Source organism: Cyprinus carpio, chromosome A25, assembly GCF_018340385.1.
Source record: "Cyprinus carpio isolate SPL01 chromosome A25, ASM1834038v1, whole genome shotgun sequence".
NCBI lineage: Eukaryota > Metazoa > Chordata > Actinopteri > Cypriniformes > Cyprinidae > Cyprinus > Cyprinus carpio.
The window spans coordinates 8,434,822-8,454,242 of record NC_056596.1 but is presented as its reverse complement, the minus strand read 5'-3'; the positions used below and the strand labels follow the sequence as shown (position 1 = coordinate 8,454,242).

Sequence of the window (19,421 nt, the reverse complement as noted above, 5' to 3'; positions counted from 1 at the left end):
AAACGGAAAACCCAGAGTTTCCCTCAGTTTTCACTTAACCTCCTTTCTGAAAAGGGCCCCAGGACAAGCTTCAAAGAACCAAATAATCCAAGATCATGCCAAATCCTCAACAGTCAAATCCAGCTTACTGAGTTAGTGACGTACGAAGAACGGGCCCCAGTGCTGGGTTTTCCAAGAATCATCTCATTATAAAAAATTTTTCTGAGATCGTGATAAACTAAAACGAGGAACAGCTTATAGTTTAGTGATTATAAAGATAGTCCTCTTTATGTCCTTTCTAGGCTACATTGTCCATTTAGATTTGTATGTATTTTTTTTTTCGGCCACATACATGCTGCAAAGTTTTGGGAATAACGTCCACATATTCATGAGGAATTCACACTTGAAAGAGCAATAGACAAAAAAAGAAAAAAAATGGCAGTAGACTATATGCTTCAGAAACATAAATGAGTACCACAACATGATCGCTGTACCTGCTGACCACTGTATATTGATTTTGCAGTTGATTGAGTCGCCATAGAAACACACAATCCTCTCATAATTAGACTACCTTAATTATTATGACATGGCGTAAACGCACTGCAGCTTTCAGCTCGTCCAACCCCAATCAAACACACCTGAACAAGCTGATCAAGGTCTTCCAGATTACAGCTACAGGCAGGTGAGTTTGATCAGGGTTGGAGTTGACCTGATCTCCTTGGCTCTTTAAAACACCCATTTTACAGTGGTTTGTATTGCAACAACACTGTTATTTGTGTTAGTTTTGTGTGCATTGTTATCCACTCCCCTTGACGCACCAATTCAGTGCATTTTCCAGCAGGGATCATTGTGAGATTGCAGGTTGAGAGAATGACAGCTCGAGTGTACTGCTCGTTGATCGCCGTTTTGTGTGTTTCTGGATACTTGAGCATAACAGATGCTACTCAAGGACAAACTGCAGGTGAGAGGATCTGTTAACTTGTTAAAGAAATGCAGAAATAAGGTTTTTGAAAGTAACAGTTTAGGGATGAGTAGTAGGTTTTGAGGTTTTTTTTTTTTTTTGATTGGAAGCAGTTAAATTGTAAGTTTTGTATTAAGGTTTGAGACACATTGCATAACCCCTGATTTACAAACCGCACTCCTTGGCCTCCCCCAATGATCCTCTTGAATTCTCTAGTGGCTGGTTACTGTCAGCCAGAGTTGGGTATAGTGCGTTACTGTAACCTAATTACTTTTTCCTGGTAATGTTACACTTTAAATTTATGTAACTGATTAGTTGTCAATAAAATGGTTACTTGTTACAAATGCAGTGTTAAATTATGAACTAAAATCATGTTTTGCGGGTCAGATTAATAAATCACCGGACAATGTGAGCTGAAATGCAGATGAGTCCTATAACCCTTAGATGCAATGAAAGGTTGTATTTCAATTCATATGAATAACATTTCAATGTTGCACTTGACACTTTAGTCTGGCAGTATAGTTTGGGAAAAGTTTAACAAGTGAATGTGTACGAGTTTGTCACAGTAATGCCATCCGCTGCATTAAGCCATGTCAGCAGCACAGTTGCTTATTCCTTAAGAGGTGCGTCTTCCAAAAACGAAAAAAGTAGCCAAGATGAACTCGGCTCAAGCCTGGTTCCACGTGGATGATCTTATAGCGTGTGATATAGGTGAGCTCAGACAGGAGAGACTGTACCTTGCCTTCATTAAATCAGACACCTCAAACTTTCTTTAGCCTACTGTATTTCTCATGTCATTTGTTCATTTTAGTGACTGGTATCAGGAAGATGAATAACTTGAAGTAAACTTGAAAGTAATTACTAATGCAGTAACTTAAAGTTATACTTGGGCTTGTGTGCATGCTGCCTGTTTCCAGTGAGTTTCAGTTAATGGATGCTAGGGATCCATGAGAGAAAAAAAAGCATGACGCATTGAATTCAATGTGAGCTTTAAGCAGAGACTAAAATGTGATGTAAAATTTTTAACATAAGTGAATGGACGTGTTCAGCCCTCAGTGACCCTTTGACATGTCTGTATAACAGCAAAGCCAGGAGAGTGTCCATCCCAAACATCTGGAACCTTGTGTACCAAGTCCTGTAACAGTGACTCTAACTGTCCCGACAATGAGAAGTGCTGCAGCAATGGATGTGGAAGTTACTGTACGGCTCCTTATACAGGTATTGGTCACTGTTTTGGTTAGTTGATGGTAATTTTGCTTTCTTCAAAAGAAGGTTTCAATTAAAGGTGGGTTAAGTGATTTCTGGTAGCCGTTATTTTAAATCACCAAAACAAACACTTGCCTACCCCAAAAGGGTCTTGCCCCTTTTGATAGCTCCTCCCACATGCATAGCTGAAGGGAACGACAGTACGATTACGGATGAACAAACAAGCGAACCTGACACGAGCATATTCAAGCAAAAGCCAGTATACTAGTTCTGTGAGAAAGCAAAACCAATGTTACTCGCCTATCGAGAAGAAACAAGGCAACCTTGGGGTCTGATCGCAGGCCTTCCTGCTCCTGGAGTTCTTTTCAGCGCTGGAAAGCTGATCCAATATTTACATGTCCTACTTGCCTTGTCGTAAGCCTGAGTAGATGAGTAGACACACCCCTTACTGCTGTTTGGCTAAAAGTTTTTGGTACTTGGCCCGACTTGGTTTTCTGAAGCGTTTTGAAAATGCATACTGTACCCCACATTTTAATCCCTTAGGATGGTTTTAAACGCAGGATGGCTTTACAAAATGGAGGAATAATTAGAATATAATTTACTCTGTAGGTAAAACTTGCTGTTCATGCTTTGTGTTTCATGCTGTATATTGAAGTGGCATACAGTCTATATGCACAGACTAATGCTGACTATCTGTGTCCATGCAGTGAAGCCGGGTCAATGTCCCAAACCGAAGAGCGTTCCAGAATGTGCTGAAAGCTGTTTCCATGATGGCCAGTGTCCTGCCACACAGAAATGTTGCCCAACCACCTGTGGCCATGTATGTAGTGAACTCATTGGTCAGGAAAGTGATCAGGAAAGTGATCAGGGAAGCGGTTCTGGTCAGGGAAGCGGTTACGGACAGGGTCAGGGAAGTGGTCAGGGAAGCGGATATGGTCAGGGAAGCGGTTACGGACAGGGTCAGGGAAGTGGTCAGGGAAGCGGTTATGGTCAGGGAAGTGGTTATGGTCAGGGAAGCGGTTACGGACAGGGCCAGGGAAGTGGTCAGGGAAGCGGTTACGGACAGGGTCAGGGAAGTGGTCAGGGAAGCGGATATGGTCAGGGAAGTGGTTATGGTCAGGGAAGCGGTTACGGACAGGGCCAGGGAAGTGGTCAGGGAAGCGGTTACGGACAGGGTCAGGGAAGTGGTTATGGTCAGGGAAGCGGTTATGGACAGGGTCAGGGAAGTGGTCAGGGAAGTGGTTATGGTCAGGGAAGTGGTTATGGTCAGGGAAGCGGTTATGGACAGGGCCAGGGAAGCGGTTATGGACAGGGCCAGAAGCGGTTATGGCCAGGGAAGCGGTTATGGTCAGGGACGGTCAAGGCCAGGGTAGCGGCCAGGGAAGCGGTCAAGGCCAGGGTAGCGGCCAGGGAAGCGGCCAAGGCCAGGGAAGCGGCCAAGGCCAGGGTAGCGGCCAGGGTAGCGGTCAGGGCCAGGGTAGCGGCCAGGGAAGCGGTCAAGGCCAGGGAAGCGGTCAAGGCCAGGGTAGCAGCCAGGGAAGCGGTCAAGGCCAGGGTAGCAGCCAGGGAAGCGGTCAGGGCCAGGGTAGCGGCCAGGGTAGTGGCCAGGGAAGCGGTCAAGGCCAGGGATGTGATCGCAGACGTGGTCATGGTCAGGGATGTGTTCGGGGACGTGGTCATTGAAATGGTCATGGGCGTTTTGCATGATGCTTACTGGATCTTTTCAATTCAGTGCTTTATTCATATGGCATTTTCCCTGTTTTCTTAAACCATTTAAAGATTTCCTGTCTGTCCCCCACCCCCATACAAATAAAAAAAAAAAAAAATTTTTTTTGAGGAGTTGGGTTTTTGACTAAAATCAGATTCAATTAAAAGGTACCTCATATGAATACTCGTAGTTGCTGCACAGAACACAGAAGGTGCCACCAACACTTGAGGAATGCTTATGGACAGTGAGGGGGAAATCTATGGTATGGGGGGAAAAAAATAACGTACAGCTTAAGACTCAAAATGAGTTGGAAACCCTTAATGAAAGAGCTGAGGGAGGCGTTGGGAGGAAATATATATATTTTTTTTTTTTTTTTTTTTTTTTTTTTTTTTTTCATGCTTTAACTCAGTCATTATACATAAACATTAGTAAGCAAAACATGTCTTTGCACTATGTACATGTTTTGCAAGAAGTTGGTTCATTAGTGTAGGGAAAAGTAGCTAATGCATAATATGGCGATTTACTTGTAAATATAAAGATCCATAGCTCTGACTTATTTTAAACTAATAACCCACTGGGGTCGAAGTCGGCACTGGTGCGGTCTATCTCCTATTTTCTTGATAACAGCAGAAAGTAAAAATACTCAATTTTTTGATCGCATAAATTTGAAACCGCAAAGGGTCTCCTTTTGTGTATAGTTCTAAAACGATGTGCTTTTGTAAAATAAAGAAAATAAATGGTGTGCTCTGTGCCGTCTCTGTCACCTCTCTTCACAGACATGTAAATAAAACAACCTGAATCTCTATGAATACTTGTCTCAAGGACAAGAGAAATGTATGCATTGCTTGAACTGTCTACTGTTAAGTGAAGTCGTGTCCAAAACAAATATTCTCTGTTAAAGTAATCCATATGAAACCAACACGATGTCAAGTTTTCCAGTCTCAACTCATCTCTTAGGCCCGGCATACACTGTGAGATTTCTGTGTGATTTCATCAAGGTACCAACTCGCACTGTACGAGCAGATCGTATGAGATGTAAAGTCAAAGCTCACGATTTACGTGCTCACACTGTACATGTGAAATATTCAAGTTGCGCTGACGATGACGCTGTATATCGATGATAGGCCTATCTAAAAAAAAAAACCTGCTATCGATGATTTTGTCAATTAAATTCCCAATATTAACCTGACTTCACTATGGACAACTCAAACAACTACACTTACACATTTCAAAGTTTTTTTTTTTTTTTTTTTTTTTTTTAAGGTTCCATTTGTTAGCATAAGTTACCTACCCAACATGGATTAACATGGCAAATACTTAACATTAACCTTAGTTAACTGTAGTTAATATATTAACCTAGTTAATTTCAACATTTACTAATACACTATTAAGAACAAAAGTTGTGCCTGTTGACATTTAATGGATCAGAGGTAACATGAACTAACAAAGAACAATTGTTTTTTAACAGTATCAAAGATGAATGCATATTGTAACAAATATATTGCTCATTGTTATTTAATGTTAATTTTAACATTTACTAATGTTAACTAAAGATACCTTATTGTAAAGAGACTCCAAAACTTGGTGCTTTTGGACAACACATTAGTAAATGGCAAAGTTTTAAAAATTAAAAACATTTTGTACTTTTATCTAATCACTTACAACTATTACCATGGATCATTTCTGAGTGAAACAATGAGTACTTTTTCTTGGTTGTTGCCAGTTTTCAAATAGCTCAGGATTTATGGTTGCTGTGGTGTAACATGTCTTTCCATTTCTTAATCCGATGACATCTTTGTTTGGGAGCATTAATTTCTGCACCTGTAAAGAGCAAATAATATGCAAGTACTGTATCTATTAGAAAAGGTCTAACGTAATGCGCCAATATGAACTACATTAAATTTATGTTGTAGCAATGTACCCGTTGTTTGACAATTTACAGCACTAACCACAATGACAGCACAATAAGTGGCTGTGCCCAGCATGATTAATATTTAGTGTGTAGCATGCTAATTAAAGAGTTCACCCAAAAAAAAATGAAAATCATTTAGTCCCCTTCATACTGTCCATACCTGACAAACTTGCTGGGTTTGATTACCAGCATTCTTCAAAGTATCTTCTTTTGAAGTTTTAGGAGGGTGTGGAGGAGTCTTAATTTTATAAAGAATATCTCTTTGGGTTTGAGACTTTAGTCTTTGCAACTTTACAGATCTTCTTTATGCACCAAGAGCTTGTAACACTCCAAAGAGAAAGCAAAACTTGAAATCGCATCATATGACCCCTTTAACATTTTAGGAGGAGTAAAATTTTCGTATGTGGTTTCAACAGCTAAATGTATTTACACTAGCTTGTCCAGTTTAGTCTGGAATGTGGCCCAGACCACCTCCTGAAGTGGTTTGAGCGATGAGATTTAAATCCATCTCGAAAGCGTTTCGGAGGCCTTTTACACCTGGATTTTTCAAGATTGGATAGCTATCCAATCAGAGAAAATGCATGAAGTGACAATATTCAAACACTACATTCAACTATAAAAATTATCAAAATATATTAAACTAGCAAAGTCACAGTTTCTTACAGTTCATACTTGTATTTTCATTATTTGTGTTAATCTATCCAGATAACGTGTTTACTTGTATTAATTTGATTGATGTGCTTGTTTATGCAATGTATATATGATTTTTGTACTATGAATATTAACTGAATAATTTTTCAATTTCCAACAGGACTGTTATTATATCAGAGGTAAAATGGTAAATGATTGAATTAATATTCATTTTGATGGTAGCCTATCCCTAGGCAAAAAAATAAAAGTGAAAAAAACGTCCTACGAATTAGTCAGCTTCCTCATCTACGGGATCCTGTTTAAAAGGAGATACCATTTTTTCATTTTTACCATGCCTGCATGATGAAAATATGCACAATGAACAAACACCTGCACTGCAAAAAATGCTTTTCTTACTTAGAACATTTTTGTCTTCTTGTTTCCAGTCAAAATATCAAAATATTCTTAAATCAAGATGTATTTTCTACATAATAAAGACATAAGGTATTAAGTCTTGAAAAAATAATTCAAGTGCATTTTTCTTATTTTGCTAATTATCTGCCAGTGGGGTAAGAAATTCAAAATATGCTTGTTTCCGTTTGCAACAATTTTACATGTTTTACGTAAAATGCATTTAAATGCACTTGTTTCCCCCAGGAAACAAGACTAAATACCTTGTATCATTTTTCATCTATAGAAATTGCATATTAAAGTGAGACTTTTTAGATATTTGTACTTGAAATATGACAAAAAATACTCAGTAAGAAAAGCATTTTTGCAGTGTGAATGGGTGAATGAGGATTTAAACATCACTTGCGCTTTTGGGAGGAGACCGTAAGAAACTCTGACTTTACAAAGAAAACCTGTTCCTGACCAGGTTAGGGTTATAGAGTAAGTTACCATGGAAACTGACTCTGAGTATAAGTTACCTCTCTTTCTGAAACAGACTTGACTTACACTGCTTTCTTGAGTTTGAAAAACCTCCCATTCTGAAACGGAAAACCCAGAGTTTCCCTCAGTTTTCACTTAACCTCCTTTCTGAAAAGGGCCCCAGGACAAGCTTCAAAGAACCAAATAATCCAAGATCATGCCAAATCCTCAACACCCAAACCCATCTTACAGACTTAAATAAAAACAAAGAACGGGCCCCAGTGCTGGGTTTTCCAAGAATCATCTCATTATAAAAATTTTTTCTGAGATCGTGATAAACTAAAACGAGGAACAGCTTATAGTTTAGTGATTATAAAGATAGTCCTCTTTATATCCTTTCTAGGCTACATTGTCCATTTAGATTTGTATGTATTTTTTTTTTCGGCCACATACATGCTGCAAAGTTTTGGGAATAACGTCCACATATTCATGAGGAATTCACACTTGAAAGAGCAATAGACAAAAAAAGAAAAAAAATGGCAGTAGACTATATGCTTCAGAAACATAAATGAGTACCACAACATGATCGCTGTACCTGCTGACCACTGTATATTGATTTTGCAGTTGATTGAGTCGCCATAGAAACACACAATCCTCTCATAATTAGACTACCTTAATTATTATGACATGGCGTAAACGCACTGCAGCTTTCAGCTCGTCCAACCCCAATCAAACACACCTGAACAAGCTGATCAAGGTCTTCCAGATTACAGCTACAGGCAGGTGAGTTTGATCAGGGTTGGAGTTGACCTGATCTCCTTGGCTCTTTAAAACCCCATTTTACAGTGGTTTCTATTGCAACAACACTGTTATTTGTGTTAGTTTTGTGTGCATTGTTATCCACTCCCCTTGACGCACCAATTCAGTGCATTTTCCAGTAGGGATCATTGTGAGATTGCAGGTTGAGAGAATGACAGCTCGAGTGTACTGCTCGTTGATTGCCGTTTTGTGTGTTTCTGGATACTTGAGCATAACAGATGCTACTCAAGGACAAACTGCAGGTGAGAGGATCTGTTAACTTGTTAAAGATCTGTTAAAGAAATGCAGAAATAAGGGAATAAGGTTTTGAGTTTTTATTTTTTGATTTTTTGATTGGAAGCAGTTAAATTGTAAGTTTTGTATTAAGGTTTGAGACACATTGCATAACCCCTGATTTACAAACCGCACTCCTTGGCCTCCCCCAATGATCCTCTTGAATTCTCTAGTGGCTGGTTACTGTCAGTTGGGTATAGTGTGTTACTGTAACCTAATTACTTTTTCCTGGTAATGTTACACTTTAAATTTATGTAATTTTGATTAGTTGTCAATAAAATGGTTACTTTTGTTACAAATGCAGTGTTAAATTATGAACTAAAATCATGTTTTGCGGGTCAGATTAATAAATCACCGGACAATGTGAGCTGAAATGCAGATGAGTCCTATAACATTTAGAAGCAATGAAAGGTCGTATTTTAATTCGTATGAATAACATTTCAATGTTGCATTCGACACTTTAGTCTGGCATTATAGTTTGGGAAAAGTTTAACAAGTGAATGTGTACGAGTTTGTCACAGTAATGCCATCCGCTGCATTAAGCCATGTCAGCAGCACAGTTGCTTATTCCTTAAGAGGTGCGTCTTCCAAAAACGAAAAAGTAGCCAAGATGAACTCGACTCAAGCCTGGTTCCGTGTGGATGATCTTATAGCGTGTGATATAGGTGAGCTCAGACAGGAGAGACTGTACCTTGCCTTCATTTAATCAGACACCTCAAACTTTCTTTAGCCTACTGTATTTCTCATGTCATTTGTTCATTTTAGTGACTGGTATCAGGAAGATGAATAACTTGAAGTAAACTTGAAAGTAAAGTAATTACTAATGCAGTAACTTAATAAAATTATACTTGGGCTTGTGTGCATGCTGCCTGTTTCCAGTGAGTTTCAGTTAATGGATGCTAGGGATCCATGAGAAAAAAAAAGCAGGACGCATTGAATTCAATGTGAGCTTTAAGCAGAGACTAAAATGTGATGTAAAACAATTTTTAACATAAGTGAATGGACGTGTTCAGCCCTCAGTGACCCTTTGACATGTCTGTATAACAGCAAAGCCAGGAGAGTGTCCACCCCAAACATCTGGAACCTTGTGTACCACGTCCTGTAACAGTGACTCTAACTGTCCCGACAATGAGAAGTGCTGCAGCAATGGATGTGGAAGTTACTGTACGGCTCCTTATACAGGTATTGGTCACTGTTTTGGTTAGTTGATGGTAATTTTGCTTTCTTCAAAAGAAGGTTTCAATTAAAGGTGGGTTAAGTGATTTCTGGTAGCCAATGTTATTTCAAATCACCAAAACAAACACTTGCCTACCCCAAAAGGGTCTCGCCCCTTTTGATAGCTCCTCCCACACATGCATGGATTAAGGGAACGACAGTACGATTACGGATGAACAAACAAGCGAACCTGACACGAGCATATTCAAGCAAAAGCCAGTATACTAGTTCTGTGAGACAAAGCAAAACCAATGTTACTCGCCTATCGAGAAGAAACAAGGCAACCTTGGGGTCTGATCGCAGGCCTTCCTGCTCCTGGAGTTCTTTTCAGCGCAAGAAAGCTGATCCAATATTTACATGTCCTACTTGCCTTGTCGTAAGCCTGAGTAGATGAGTAGACACGCATGAGTAGACACACCCCTTACTGCTGTTTGGCTAAAAGTTTTTGGTACTTGGCCCGACTTGGTTTTCTGAAGCGTTTTTGAAAATGCATACCCCACCTTTTAATCCCTTAGGATGGTTTTAAACGCAGGATGGCTTTACAAAATGGAGGAATAATTAGAATATAACTTACTCTGTAGGTAAAACTTGCTGTTCATGCTTTGAGTGTTTCATGCTGTATATTGAAGTGGCATACAGTCTATATGCACAGACTAATGCTGACTATCTGTGTCCATGCAGTGAAGCCGGGTCAATGTCCCAAACCGAAGAGCGTTCCAGAATGTGCTGAAAGCTGTTTCCATGATGGCCAGTGTCCTGCCACACAGAAATGTTGCCCAACCACCTGTGGCCATGTATGTAGTGAACTAAGTGGTCAGGAAAGTGATCAGGAAAGTGATCAGGGAAGCGGTTCTGGTCAGGGAAGCGGTTACGGACAGGGTCAGGGAAGTGGTCAGGGAAGCGGTTCAGGTCAGGGAAGCGGTTACGGACAGGGTCAGGGAAGCGGTCAGGGAAGCGGTTCAGGTCAGGGAAGCGGTTACGGACAGGGTCAGAAGCGGTTATGGTCAGGGAAGCGGTTATGGTCAGGGAAGCGGTTACGGACAGGGTCAGGGAAGCGGTTATGGTCAGGGAAGCGGTTATGGACAGGGCCAGGGAAGTGGTCAGGGAAGCGGTTATGGTCAGGGAAGCGGTTATGGTCAGGGTCAGGGAAGCGGTTATGGTCAGGGAAGCGGTTATGGACAGGGCCAGGGAAGTGGTTATGGTCAGGGAAGCGGTTATGGTCAGGGAAGTGGTTACGGACAGGGTCAGGGAAGTGGTTATGGTCAGGGAAGCGGTTACGGACAGGGCCAGGGAAGTGGCCAGGGAAGTGGTTATGGTCAGGGAAGCGGTCAAGGCCAGGGTAGCGGCCAGGGAAGCGGTCAAGGCCAGGGAAGCGGACAAGGCCAGGGAAGCGGACAAGGCCAGGGAAGCGGACAAGGCCAGGGAAGCGGACAAGGCCAGGGAAGCGGACAAGGCCAGGGAAGCGGCCAGGGAAGCGGTCAAGGCCAGGGTAGCGGCCAGGGAAGCGGTCAGGGCCAGGGTAGTGGCCAGGGTAGTGGCCAGGGAAGCGGTCAAGGCCAGGGATGTGATCGCAGACGTGGTCATGGTCAGGGATGTGTTCGGGGACGTGGTCATTGAAATGGTCATGGGTGTTTTGCATGATGCTTACTGGATCTTTTCAATTCAGTGCTTTATTCATATGGCATTTTCCCTGTTTTCTTAAACCATTTAAAGATTTCCTGTCTGCCCCCCACCCCCATACAAATAAAAAAAAAAAAAAAAAAAACTATTTTGAAGAGTTGGGTTTTTTTTGACTCAGATTCAATTAAAAGGTACCTCATATGAGTACTCGTAGTTGCTGCACAGAACATTACAATTAAATGGCTCCAGAAGGTGCCACCAACACTTGAGGAATGCTTATGGACAGTGAGGGGAAATCTATGGTATGGGGGGAAAAAATAACGTACATCTTAAGACTCAAAATGAGTTGGTTTGCGCAATGGAAACCCTTAATGAAAGAGCTGAGGGAGGCGTTGGGAGGAAATTATTATTATTTTTTTTTTTTTTAAATAATTGGCTGGTTCATGTCATCTTTTAATCCCATCCAAGTTTTTTGTCTATTGGTTTTAGTGGAGTATTAGTTTTTTTTTTTTTTTTTTTTTTTTTTTTTTTTTTTTTTTGGTCATGCTTTATAACTCAGTCATACTAATGTTTATGTATAAAGCAAAACATGTCTTTGCACTATGTACATGTTTTGCAAGAAGTTGGTTCATTAGTGTAGGGAAAAGTAGCTGATGCATAATATGGAGATTTACTTGTAAATATAAAGATGCATAGCTCTGACTTATTTTAAACTAATAACCCAGTGGGGTCGAAGTCGGCACTGGTGCGGTCTATCTCCTATTTTCTTGATAACAGCAAAAAGTAAAAATACTAAATTTTTTGATCGCATAAATAATTTGAAACCGCAAAGGGTCTCCTTTTGTGTATAGTTCTAAAACGATGTGCTTTTGTAAAATAAAGAAAATAAATGGTGTGCTCTGTGCCGTCTCTGTCACCTCTCTTCACAGACATGTAAATAAAACAACCTGAATCTCTATGAATACTTGTCTCAAGGACAAGAGAAATGTATGCATAGCTTGAACTGTCTACTGTTAAGTGAAGTCGTGTCCAAAACAAATATTCTGTTAAAGTAATCCATATGAAACCAACGCGATGTCAAGTTTTCCAGTCTCAACTCATCTCTTTGGCCCGGCATACACTGTGAGATTTCTGTGTGATTTCATCAAGGTACCAACTCGCACTATACGAGCAGATCGCATGAGATGTAAAGTCAAAGCTCACGATTTACGTGCTCACACTGTACATGTGAAATATTCAAGTTGACACTGTATATCGATGATAGGCCTATCTAAAAAAAAAACCCTGCTATCGATGATTTTGTCAATTAAATTCCCAATATTAACCTGACTTTACTATGGACAACTCAAACAACTACACTTACACATTTCAAAGGGTTTTTTTTTTTTTTTTTAAGGTTCCATTTGTTAACATAAGTTACCTACCCAACATGGATTAACATGGCAAATACTTAACATTAACCTTAGTTAACTGTAGTTAATATATTAACCTAGTTAATTTCAACATTTACTAATACACTATTAAGAACAAAAGTTGTGCCTGTTGACATTTAATGGATCAGAGCTAACATGAACTAACAAAGAACAATTGTTGTTTTTTAACAGTATCAAAGATGAATGCATATTTTAACAAATGTATTGCTCATTGTTATTTAATGTTAATTTCAACATTTACTAATGTTAACTAAAGATACCTTATTGTAAAGAGACTCCAAAACTTGGTGCTTTTGGACAACACATTAGTAAATGGCAAAGTTTTAAAATTAAAAACATTTTGTACTTTTATCTAATAATTTACAACTATTACCATGGATCATTTCTGAGTGAAACAATGACTACTTTTTCTTGGTTGTTGCCAGTTTTCAAATAGCTCAGGATTTATGGTTGCTGTGGTGTAACATGTCTTTCCATTTCTTAATCTGGTGACATCTTTGTTTGGGAGCATTAATTTCTGCACCTGTAAAGAGCAAATAATATGCAAGTACTGTATCTATTAGAAAAGGTCTAACGTAATGCGCCAATGTGAACAACATTAAATTTATGTTGTAGCAATGTACCCGTTGTTTGACAATTTACAGCACTAACCACAATGACAGCACAATAAGTGGCTGTGCCCAGCATGATTAATATTTAGTGTGTAGCATGCTAATGAAAGAGTTCACCCAAAAAATGAAAATCATTTAGTCCCCTTCATACTGTCCATACCTGACAAACTTGCTGGGTTTGATTACCAGCATTCTTCAAAGTATCTTATCTTCTTTATGCACCAAAAGCTTTTAACAATCCTTAAATTTATAAAGAATATCTCTTTGGGTTTGAGACTTTAGTCTTTGCAACTTTACAGATCTTCTTTATGCACCAAGAGCTTGTAACACTCCAAAGAGAAAGCAAAACTTGAAATCGCATCATATGACCCCTTTAACATTTAGGAGGAGTAAAATTTTTCGTATGTGGTTTCAACAGCTAAATGTATTTACACTAGCTTGTCCAGTTTCATGTGGAATGCGGCCCAGACCACCTCCTGAAGTGGTTTGAGCAATCAGATTTAAATCTGTCTCGAAAGCATTTCGGAGGGCATTTACACCTTGTCTTTTCAGGATCAGATAGCTATCCAATCAGAGAAAATGCATGAAGTGACCAGGTGTAAACAGGCCCTTTGAGGGTGAGTATTCTCATGCTATATTCAACTAGCTAAGTCACAGTTTCTTACAGTTCATACTTGTCTTTTCATTATTTGTGTTAATCTATCCAGATAATGTGTTTACTTGTATTAATTTGATTGATGTGCTCGTTTATGCAATGTACAGGTCCTTCTAAAAAAATTAGCATATTGTGAAAAAGTTCATTATTTTCCATAATGTAATGATAAAAATTAAACTTTCATATATTTTAGATTCATTGCACACCAACTGAAATATTTCAGGTCTTATTATTGTTTTTAATACTGATGATTTTGGCATACAGCTCATGAAAACCCAAAAATTCCTATCTCAAAAAATTAGCATATCATGAAAAGTTTCTCTAAACGAGCTATTAACCTAATCATCTGAATCAACTAATTAACTCTAAACACCTGCAAAAGATTCCTGAGGCTTTTAAAAACTCCCAGCCTGGTTCATTACTCAAAACCGCAATCATGGGTAAGACTGCCGACCTGACTGCTGTCCAGAAGGCCATCATTGACACCCTCAAGCGAGAGGGTAAGACACAGAAAGAAATATTCTGAACGAATAAGCTGTTCCCAGAGTGCTGTATCAAGGCACCTCAGTGGGAAGTCTGTGGGAAGGAAAAAGTGTGGCAAAAAACGCTGCACAAAGAGAAGAGGTGACCGGACCCTGAGGAAGATTGTGGAGAAGGACCGATTCCAGACCTTGGGGGGACCTGCGGAAGCAGTGGACTGAGTCTGGAGTAGAAACATCCAGAGCCACCGTGCACAGGCGTGTGCTTTTGAACCAGAAACAGCGGCAGAAGCGCCTGACCTGGGCTACAGAGAAGCAGCACTGGACTGTTGCTCAGTGGTCCAAAGTACTTTTTTCGGATGAAAGCAAATTTTGCATGTCATTCGGAAATCAAGGTGCCAGAGTCTGGAGGAAGACTGGGGAGAAGGAAATGCCAAAATGCCTGAAGTCCAGTGTTAAGTACCCACAGTCAGTGATGGTCTGGGGTTTGCCATGTCAGCCGCCGCTGGTGTTGGTCCACTGTGTTTTTATCAAGGGCAGGGTCAATGCAGCTAGCTATCAGGAGATTTTGGAGCACTTCATGCTTCCATCTGCTGAAAAGCTTTATGGAGATGAAGATTTTGTTTTTTTCAGCACGACCTGGCACCTGCTCACAGTGCCAAAAACCACTGGTAAATGGTTTTACTGACCATGGTATTACTGTGCTCAATTGGCCTGCCAACTCTCCTGACCTGAACCCCATAGAGAATCTGTGGGATATATTGTGAAGACAAAGTTGAGAGACGCAAGACCCAACACTCTGGATGAGCTAAAGGCCGCTATCGAAGCATCCTGGGCCTCCATAACACCTCAGCAGTGCCACAGGCTGATTGCCTCCATGCCACGCCGCACTGAAGCAGTCATTTCTGCAAAAGGATTCCCGACCAAGTATTGAGTGCATAACTGAACATAATTATTTGAAGGTTGACTTTTTTTTGTATTAAAAACACTTTTCTTTTATTGGTCGGATGAAATATGCTAATTTTTTGAGATAGGAATTTTGGGTTTTCATGAGCTGTATGCCAAAATCATCAGTATTAAAACAATAAAAGACCTGAAATATTACAGTTGGTGTGCAATGAATCTAAAATATATGAAAGTTTAATTTTATCATTACATTATGGAAAATAACTTTTATCACAATATGCTAATTTTTTGAGAAGGACCTGTATAATGTTTTTCATATGTACTGAGAAGCCTGGCAAAATCTTACTTGACAAACACACCAATATCATCCCAAAGTTTCTGAGTGTAGTGACATGACCAAAATAAGTGTACAGTTTCTTCAGAACTCGAACAAAAAAAGCTTGTAAAATCAATGTCAAATTTAAATCTTTGTATAAACCTCTTTACAGGGTAGAACCTGTGTATGAGCTTAAAATAAATTTCTTTCACTTTGTCTGTGAAAAAGAATTTTTGCGGTAGAGACCAGATTTAATCACCGCGAGAGCTTTCCAATATGCGCGCCACTGAGTGACGTCTGTACTTCCCGGTCAGAGAGCACCTGTTCATCAAAAGCTCACTATCCAATCAGAGTAGATCACTGTTAAGGCCGCCCCCACGAGAGGTTTGTGTCAAAACACCAAACGAAAAACTGGGAAGCGTAAGCGAAATCTGTGACAATGCATTCAGAATCCACGATTAGCGAAAACAAATCTTTGAAAAACATTAACAAAGAATGAAGCATATTTGAAGAGCCTGTTAAATTTGTGCGACTGAGTTCATTTTTTTCATTTTCATTGTGTTTTTCTTCTTTTGTAATGGCATATTTTTGATAGTTTCTGAAAAAGTTACGTTCAGTTTTATAAAGTTACGTTCATTTTTATTGAACCAAATGTAATTCCATGTTTACAGCGATATCGTCGACTTGATTGCAAATGATTGCACAGATACTATTTAAACTGAACTGAGCTGCATGATGACATCACTGAATTCAATGATGAACTGCCTTTGTCATTTTGCGTTATTGACACACTGTTTTCCTAATTAATGTTGTTCAGTTGCTTTGACGCAATCTTTCTGTTTAAAGCACTATATAAATAAAGGGGACTTGACTTGCTATAGTGACAAAGGAAGAGAATTGTTTAATTAAAATATTGTAGGAAGGGAAAGCCACTGCTGCGGCAGTGGAAAGGTTGATTAAGGTTAAGAAGAAAAATTAAAATTTCACTGCTGTGGCAGTAAAAAGGTTAGAAGTTTGCAGGAGAGAAGGCAAGTCGACGGTGCTGGCCGTATGACTGAGGGATTTATGATTGGGAGAGAGGGAATTCCCTGCTTTAAGACGTTGGGCTAGGTGACGCAAAGGGAGCTAGAGGGGGGGGAAAGGGGAATCTCTGCTATTTCTGCGAACTGAAAGTAATTTGTTGATTAATGAAAGACAGGTGCGTGGTGGCTGAATTATTGAATGAGAGATTGGTGTGCTGATTCCATTCGATTCCATCTTTATTTTACCTGATAAAAAACTAATTAGTTAAACCTAAGGGGTTAACATACTGTGATGCCGTCTCCCAGGGCAGCAGAACGAGACTTAGTCCAGCTGCTCTGCTCGTGCACATCCCATCATCGGTTCTCTTTTAGCAGTTCACTCAATGTACTTTTAGGAATAACTGAATAACTCGGGATATTGGTTTATTTCGCATCAGAGGGAGGCTAAGGCACTTTTATAAACCGAATAACTTCGGTATTTTGTGGATTAGTTTGTACTGGAGACACAAACCGTTTCAAACGGTTCAGTTTGATTTGGTGAACTGGTTTGACCGGTTCACTAAGAACATCCGGTTACATAGAAAGATTAGTTCGCGATCCGGACATCATTAGACAAGACAAAACCAATAAAACCCATTACAAACGAGGCATTTGTTGCATCCAGTGGGGACATAATTACTGATTATAATGACTTATACTGTCTTTTTACGCGTTGTGTATTGCACTGCGTAAACATAAAACTATGTCTGCATTTGTGATCTGAGAAACAACAAACAACAACTACTCTACTGCTCAAAACTCGCATTTGAATTCTCATTGGCAAATTATTTAATTATTTACATTGCAGGTTCAGGAAACAGTCTGGTTCAGGAAACAGTCCTCATCCTCCATAAAATGCGCTGCACACATCTGAATATTTGGGTTAAACTGTTCAGGAACAGTGTTGAAATACAACTTAACCACTGATTTCTAGTCATGTCCTCTTTTGGAAGGGCAAACAAAGTAGTTTCGCTTTCACAACTAAACAAACATTCCACAACATGGCAGCGGCGGCAACAGAGAGAATAAACGTTACGCCTTCTTTCTTTGCGTGAACATTTGGGCAGGTTTATGCAAATCTTCCCACATAGTGACGTGGAGATGTGGGGGCATGTTAGAATGAGCCGTTTTAGGGGTTTGTGGATGACTCAACTTTTATAAAGAATATCTCTTTGGATTTGAGACTTTAGTTTTTGCAACTTTACAGATCTTCTTTATGCACCAAGAGCTTGTAACACTCCAAAGAGTAAGGAAAAATTGAGACAGTGTCCATAGTGTCATTGTTTCGCCCGCCAATGACGTCATAATCCCTCGATTTCTGGTTTTGTTTTGTAGAAAACATATGGAAACACCAAAGACACTTTAATATGTTAAACGACCACACAGAGTAGCCTTATAACAGAACTTTCAAACGTATCTACTATGATAAAACAGCGCTGCTTTTTTCCAAGCAGTCGACTGCAGCATAATAAAAGCTGCTTTTGATCTTTGTGTCACGTTCGTTCAGCGGCCTCGTTTCACTTCGACGGCTTTCAGTCTCACCCTGCTTCTTTCTACTATGTAAATAAATCATTAGCTTATCCATTAACATGATTTCTGCCTGAGTCCCATCAGATTGCATCGGCTGTGGGGATAAAGACGACAACTCCCATGATTCCACACTAAGTCACGGTGTCATCAAACTTAGTCTTTGTTTCTTTGTTTTGTTTTGAATATGCGCCCTCTAGGGCGAAAAATTGCATATTGTGCCTTTAATCTATACAGTATATTTCTTGAAATATACTGTATAGATTTCAGTTTAAAGATTAAAATACATTTTTCATTCTATATTTTAAGTGTAAATTAATTTGTTTAAATTTAAAACTGTGACTCAAAGCAGGTATTACACACTGCAATTAACCTCTGATGCATTTTGAATCAAAAATCACAACTGAAATAAAAAAAATGTTCCAGAGATCCAATATCTTTGACAACATGTACAGACATTACTACAACTAAACCACCAGGGACCTGGAAATGCGGTCCTGAAACTGCAGCCTCCGGATATGCAGGAACATATTATTGGGCAGCCTGACTGATCTCTGCCATCAAACTGTGTGATCCGTTGCAGACTTTCAGTTTCTACTTGCTTCAAAAACTGGCGAACAATTTCTGTAGTATTGCAAACTCACTTGCACATGAACTACTATCACTTTGCTTCGCTGTGGAATCAAAGTAAAAACATACTGAGTGTGTAGAAAAGAAAAGTGGATACGGATAATAGATGATTCAAATGTGAATGGACTGAACAGTTTTGAGTGACTGATACCATCTTTGTTATGGAATACACTTGTTGGTTCGCAGTGAGTTCACAGTTTTAACGTACACGTTTGCTTTAATTTATTTTCAAGAGCTGAGGTAAAATATTTGTTGCTTTCACTATGGCTATAAAGATAACGCAAAATAATTTTCAAACTCACATTAGACACTTTTAACATTGAATCAAGCACGTGACATAATCATTACCTGAGATTATCGCTGTCATATGTTGTTCCTGTATTGACGTCGCAGAAAATAACCGTTCCTAAAACAGAATCCCATGTCGTTTATTGTCACGTGTCGCTGTCGTGGGTGGTTAGAAGAAAAACTACATGAAAAAGATACTTTTTTTATTACGTCGTGTCTTGTTGGAAGTTCTTCTGTATCTAAATGCAAAAATGTTCATAATTGTTGAATAAAACAGACTACTGGGGGAAAAAAATCTAAATATTCATCTTGTGATTATTTT

The 19,421-nt window shown here is 39.4% G+C and overlaps 1 protein-coding gene across 18 annotated transcripts; it reads left to right on the top strand.

Annotated features, from left to right (window-relative positions):
* Positions 1–712: 712 nt before the first annotated feature.
* On the top strand, positions 713–11,302 carry LOC109109599 (fibroin heavy chain-like). Of its 18 annotated transcripts, none has more exons than XM_042715302.1 (7): positions 713–940; positions 2,024–2,158; positions 2,854–3,093; positions 3,148–3,375; positions 10,429–10,512; positions 10,565–10,954; positions 11,057–11,302. In XM_042715302.1, exons 1-7 carry the CDS (start codon positions 850–852, stop codon positions 11,188–11,190), a joined length of 1,302 nt encoding a protein of 433 aa, XP_042571236.1. In that variant the 5' UTR covers positions 713–849; the 3' UTR covers positions 11,191–11,302. The 18 variants fall into 18 exon arrangements, with proteins under 18 accessions (XP_042571236.1, XP_042571243.1, XP_042571233.1 ...); XM_042715309.1 differs by having other exon boundaries at positions 2,854–3,105; positions 3,244–3,375; XM_042715299.1 differs by having other exon boundaries at positions 2,854–3,105; positions 3,136–3,375.
* The last annotated feature ends 8,119 nt before the right edge of the window (positions 11,303–19,421 follow it).

Coding starts and splice junctions, on each gene's coding strand:
- LOC109109599 (XM_042715295.1), top strand. CDS start 850: ATGACAGCTCGAGTGTACTGCTCGTTGATCGCCGTTTTGTGTGTTTCT. Junction 2,159..2,853: donor CTGTACGGCTCCTTATACAG/GTATTGGTCACT, acceptor GTGTCCATGCAG/TGAAGCCGGGTCAATGTCCC. Junction 3,376..10,428: donor TGGACAGGGTCAGGGAAGTG/GTCAGGGAAGTG, acceptor GAAGCGGTTCTG/GTCAGGGAAGCGGTTACGGA.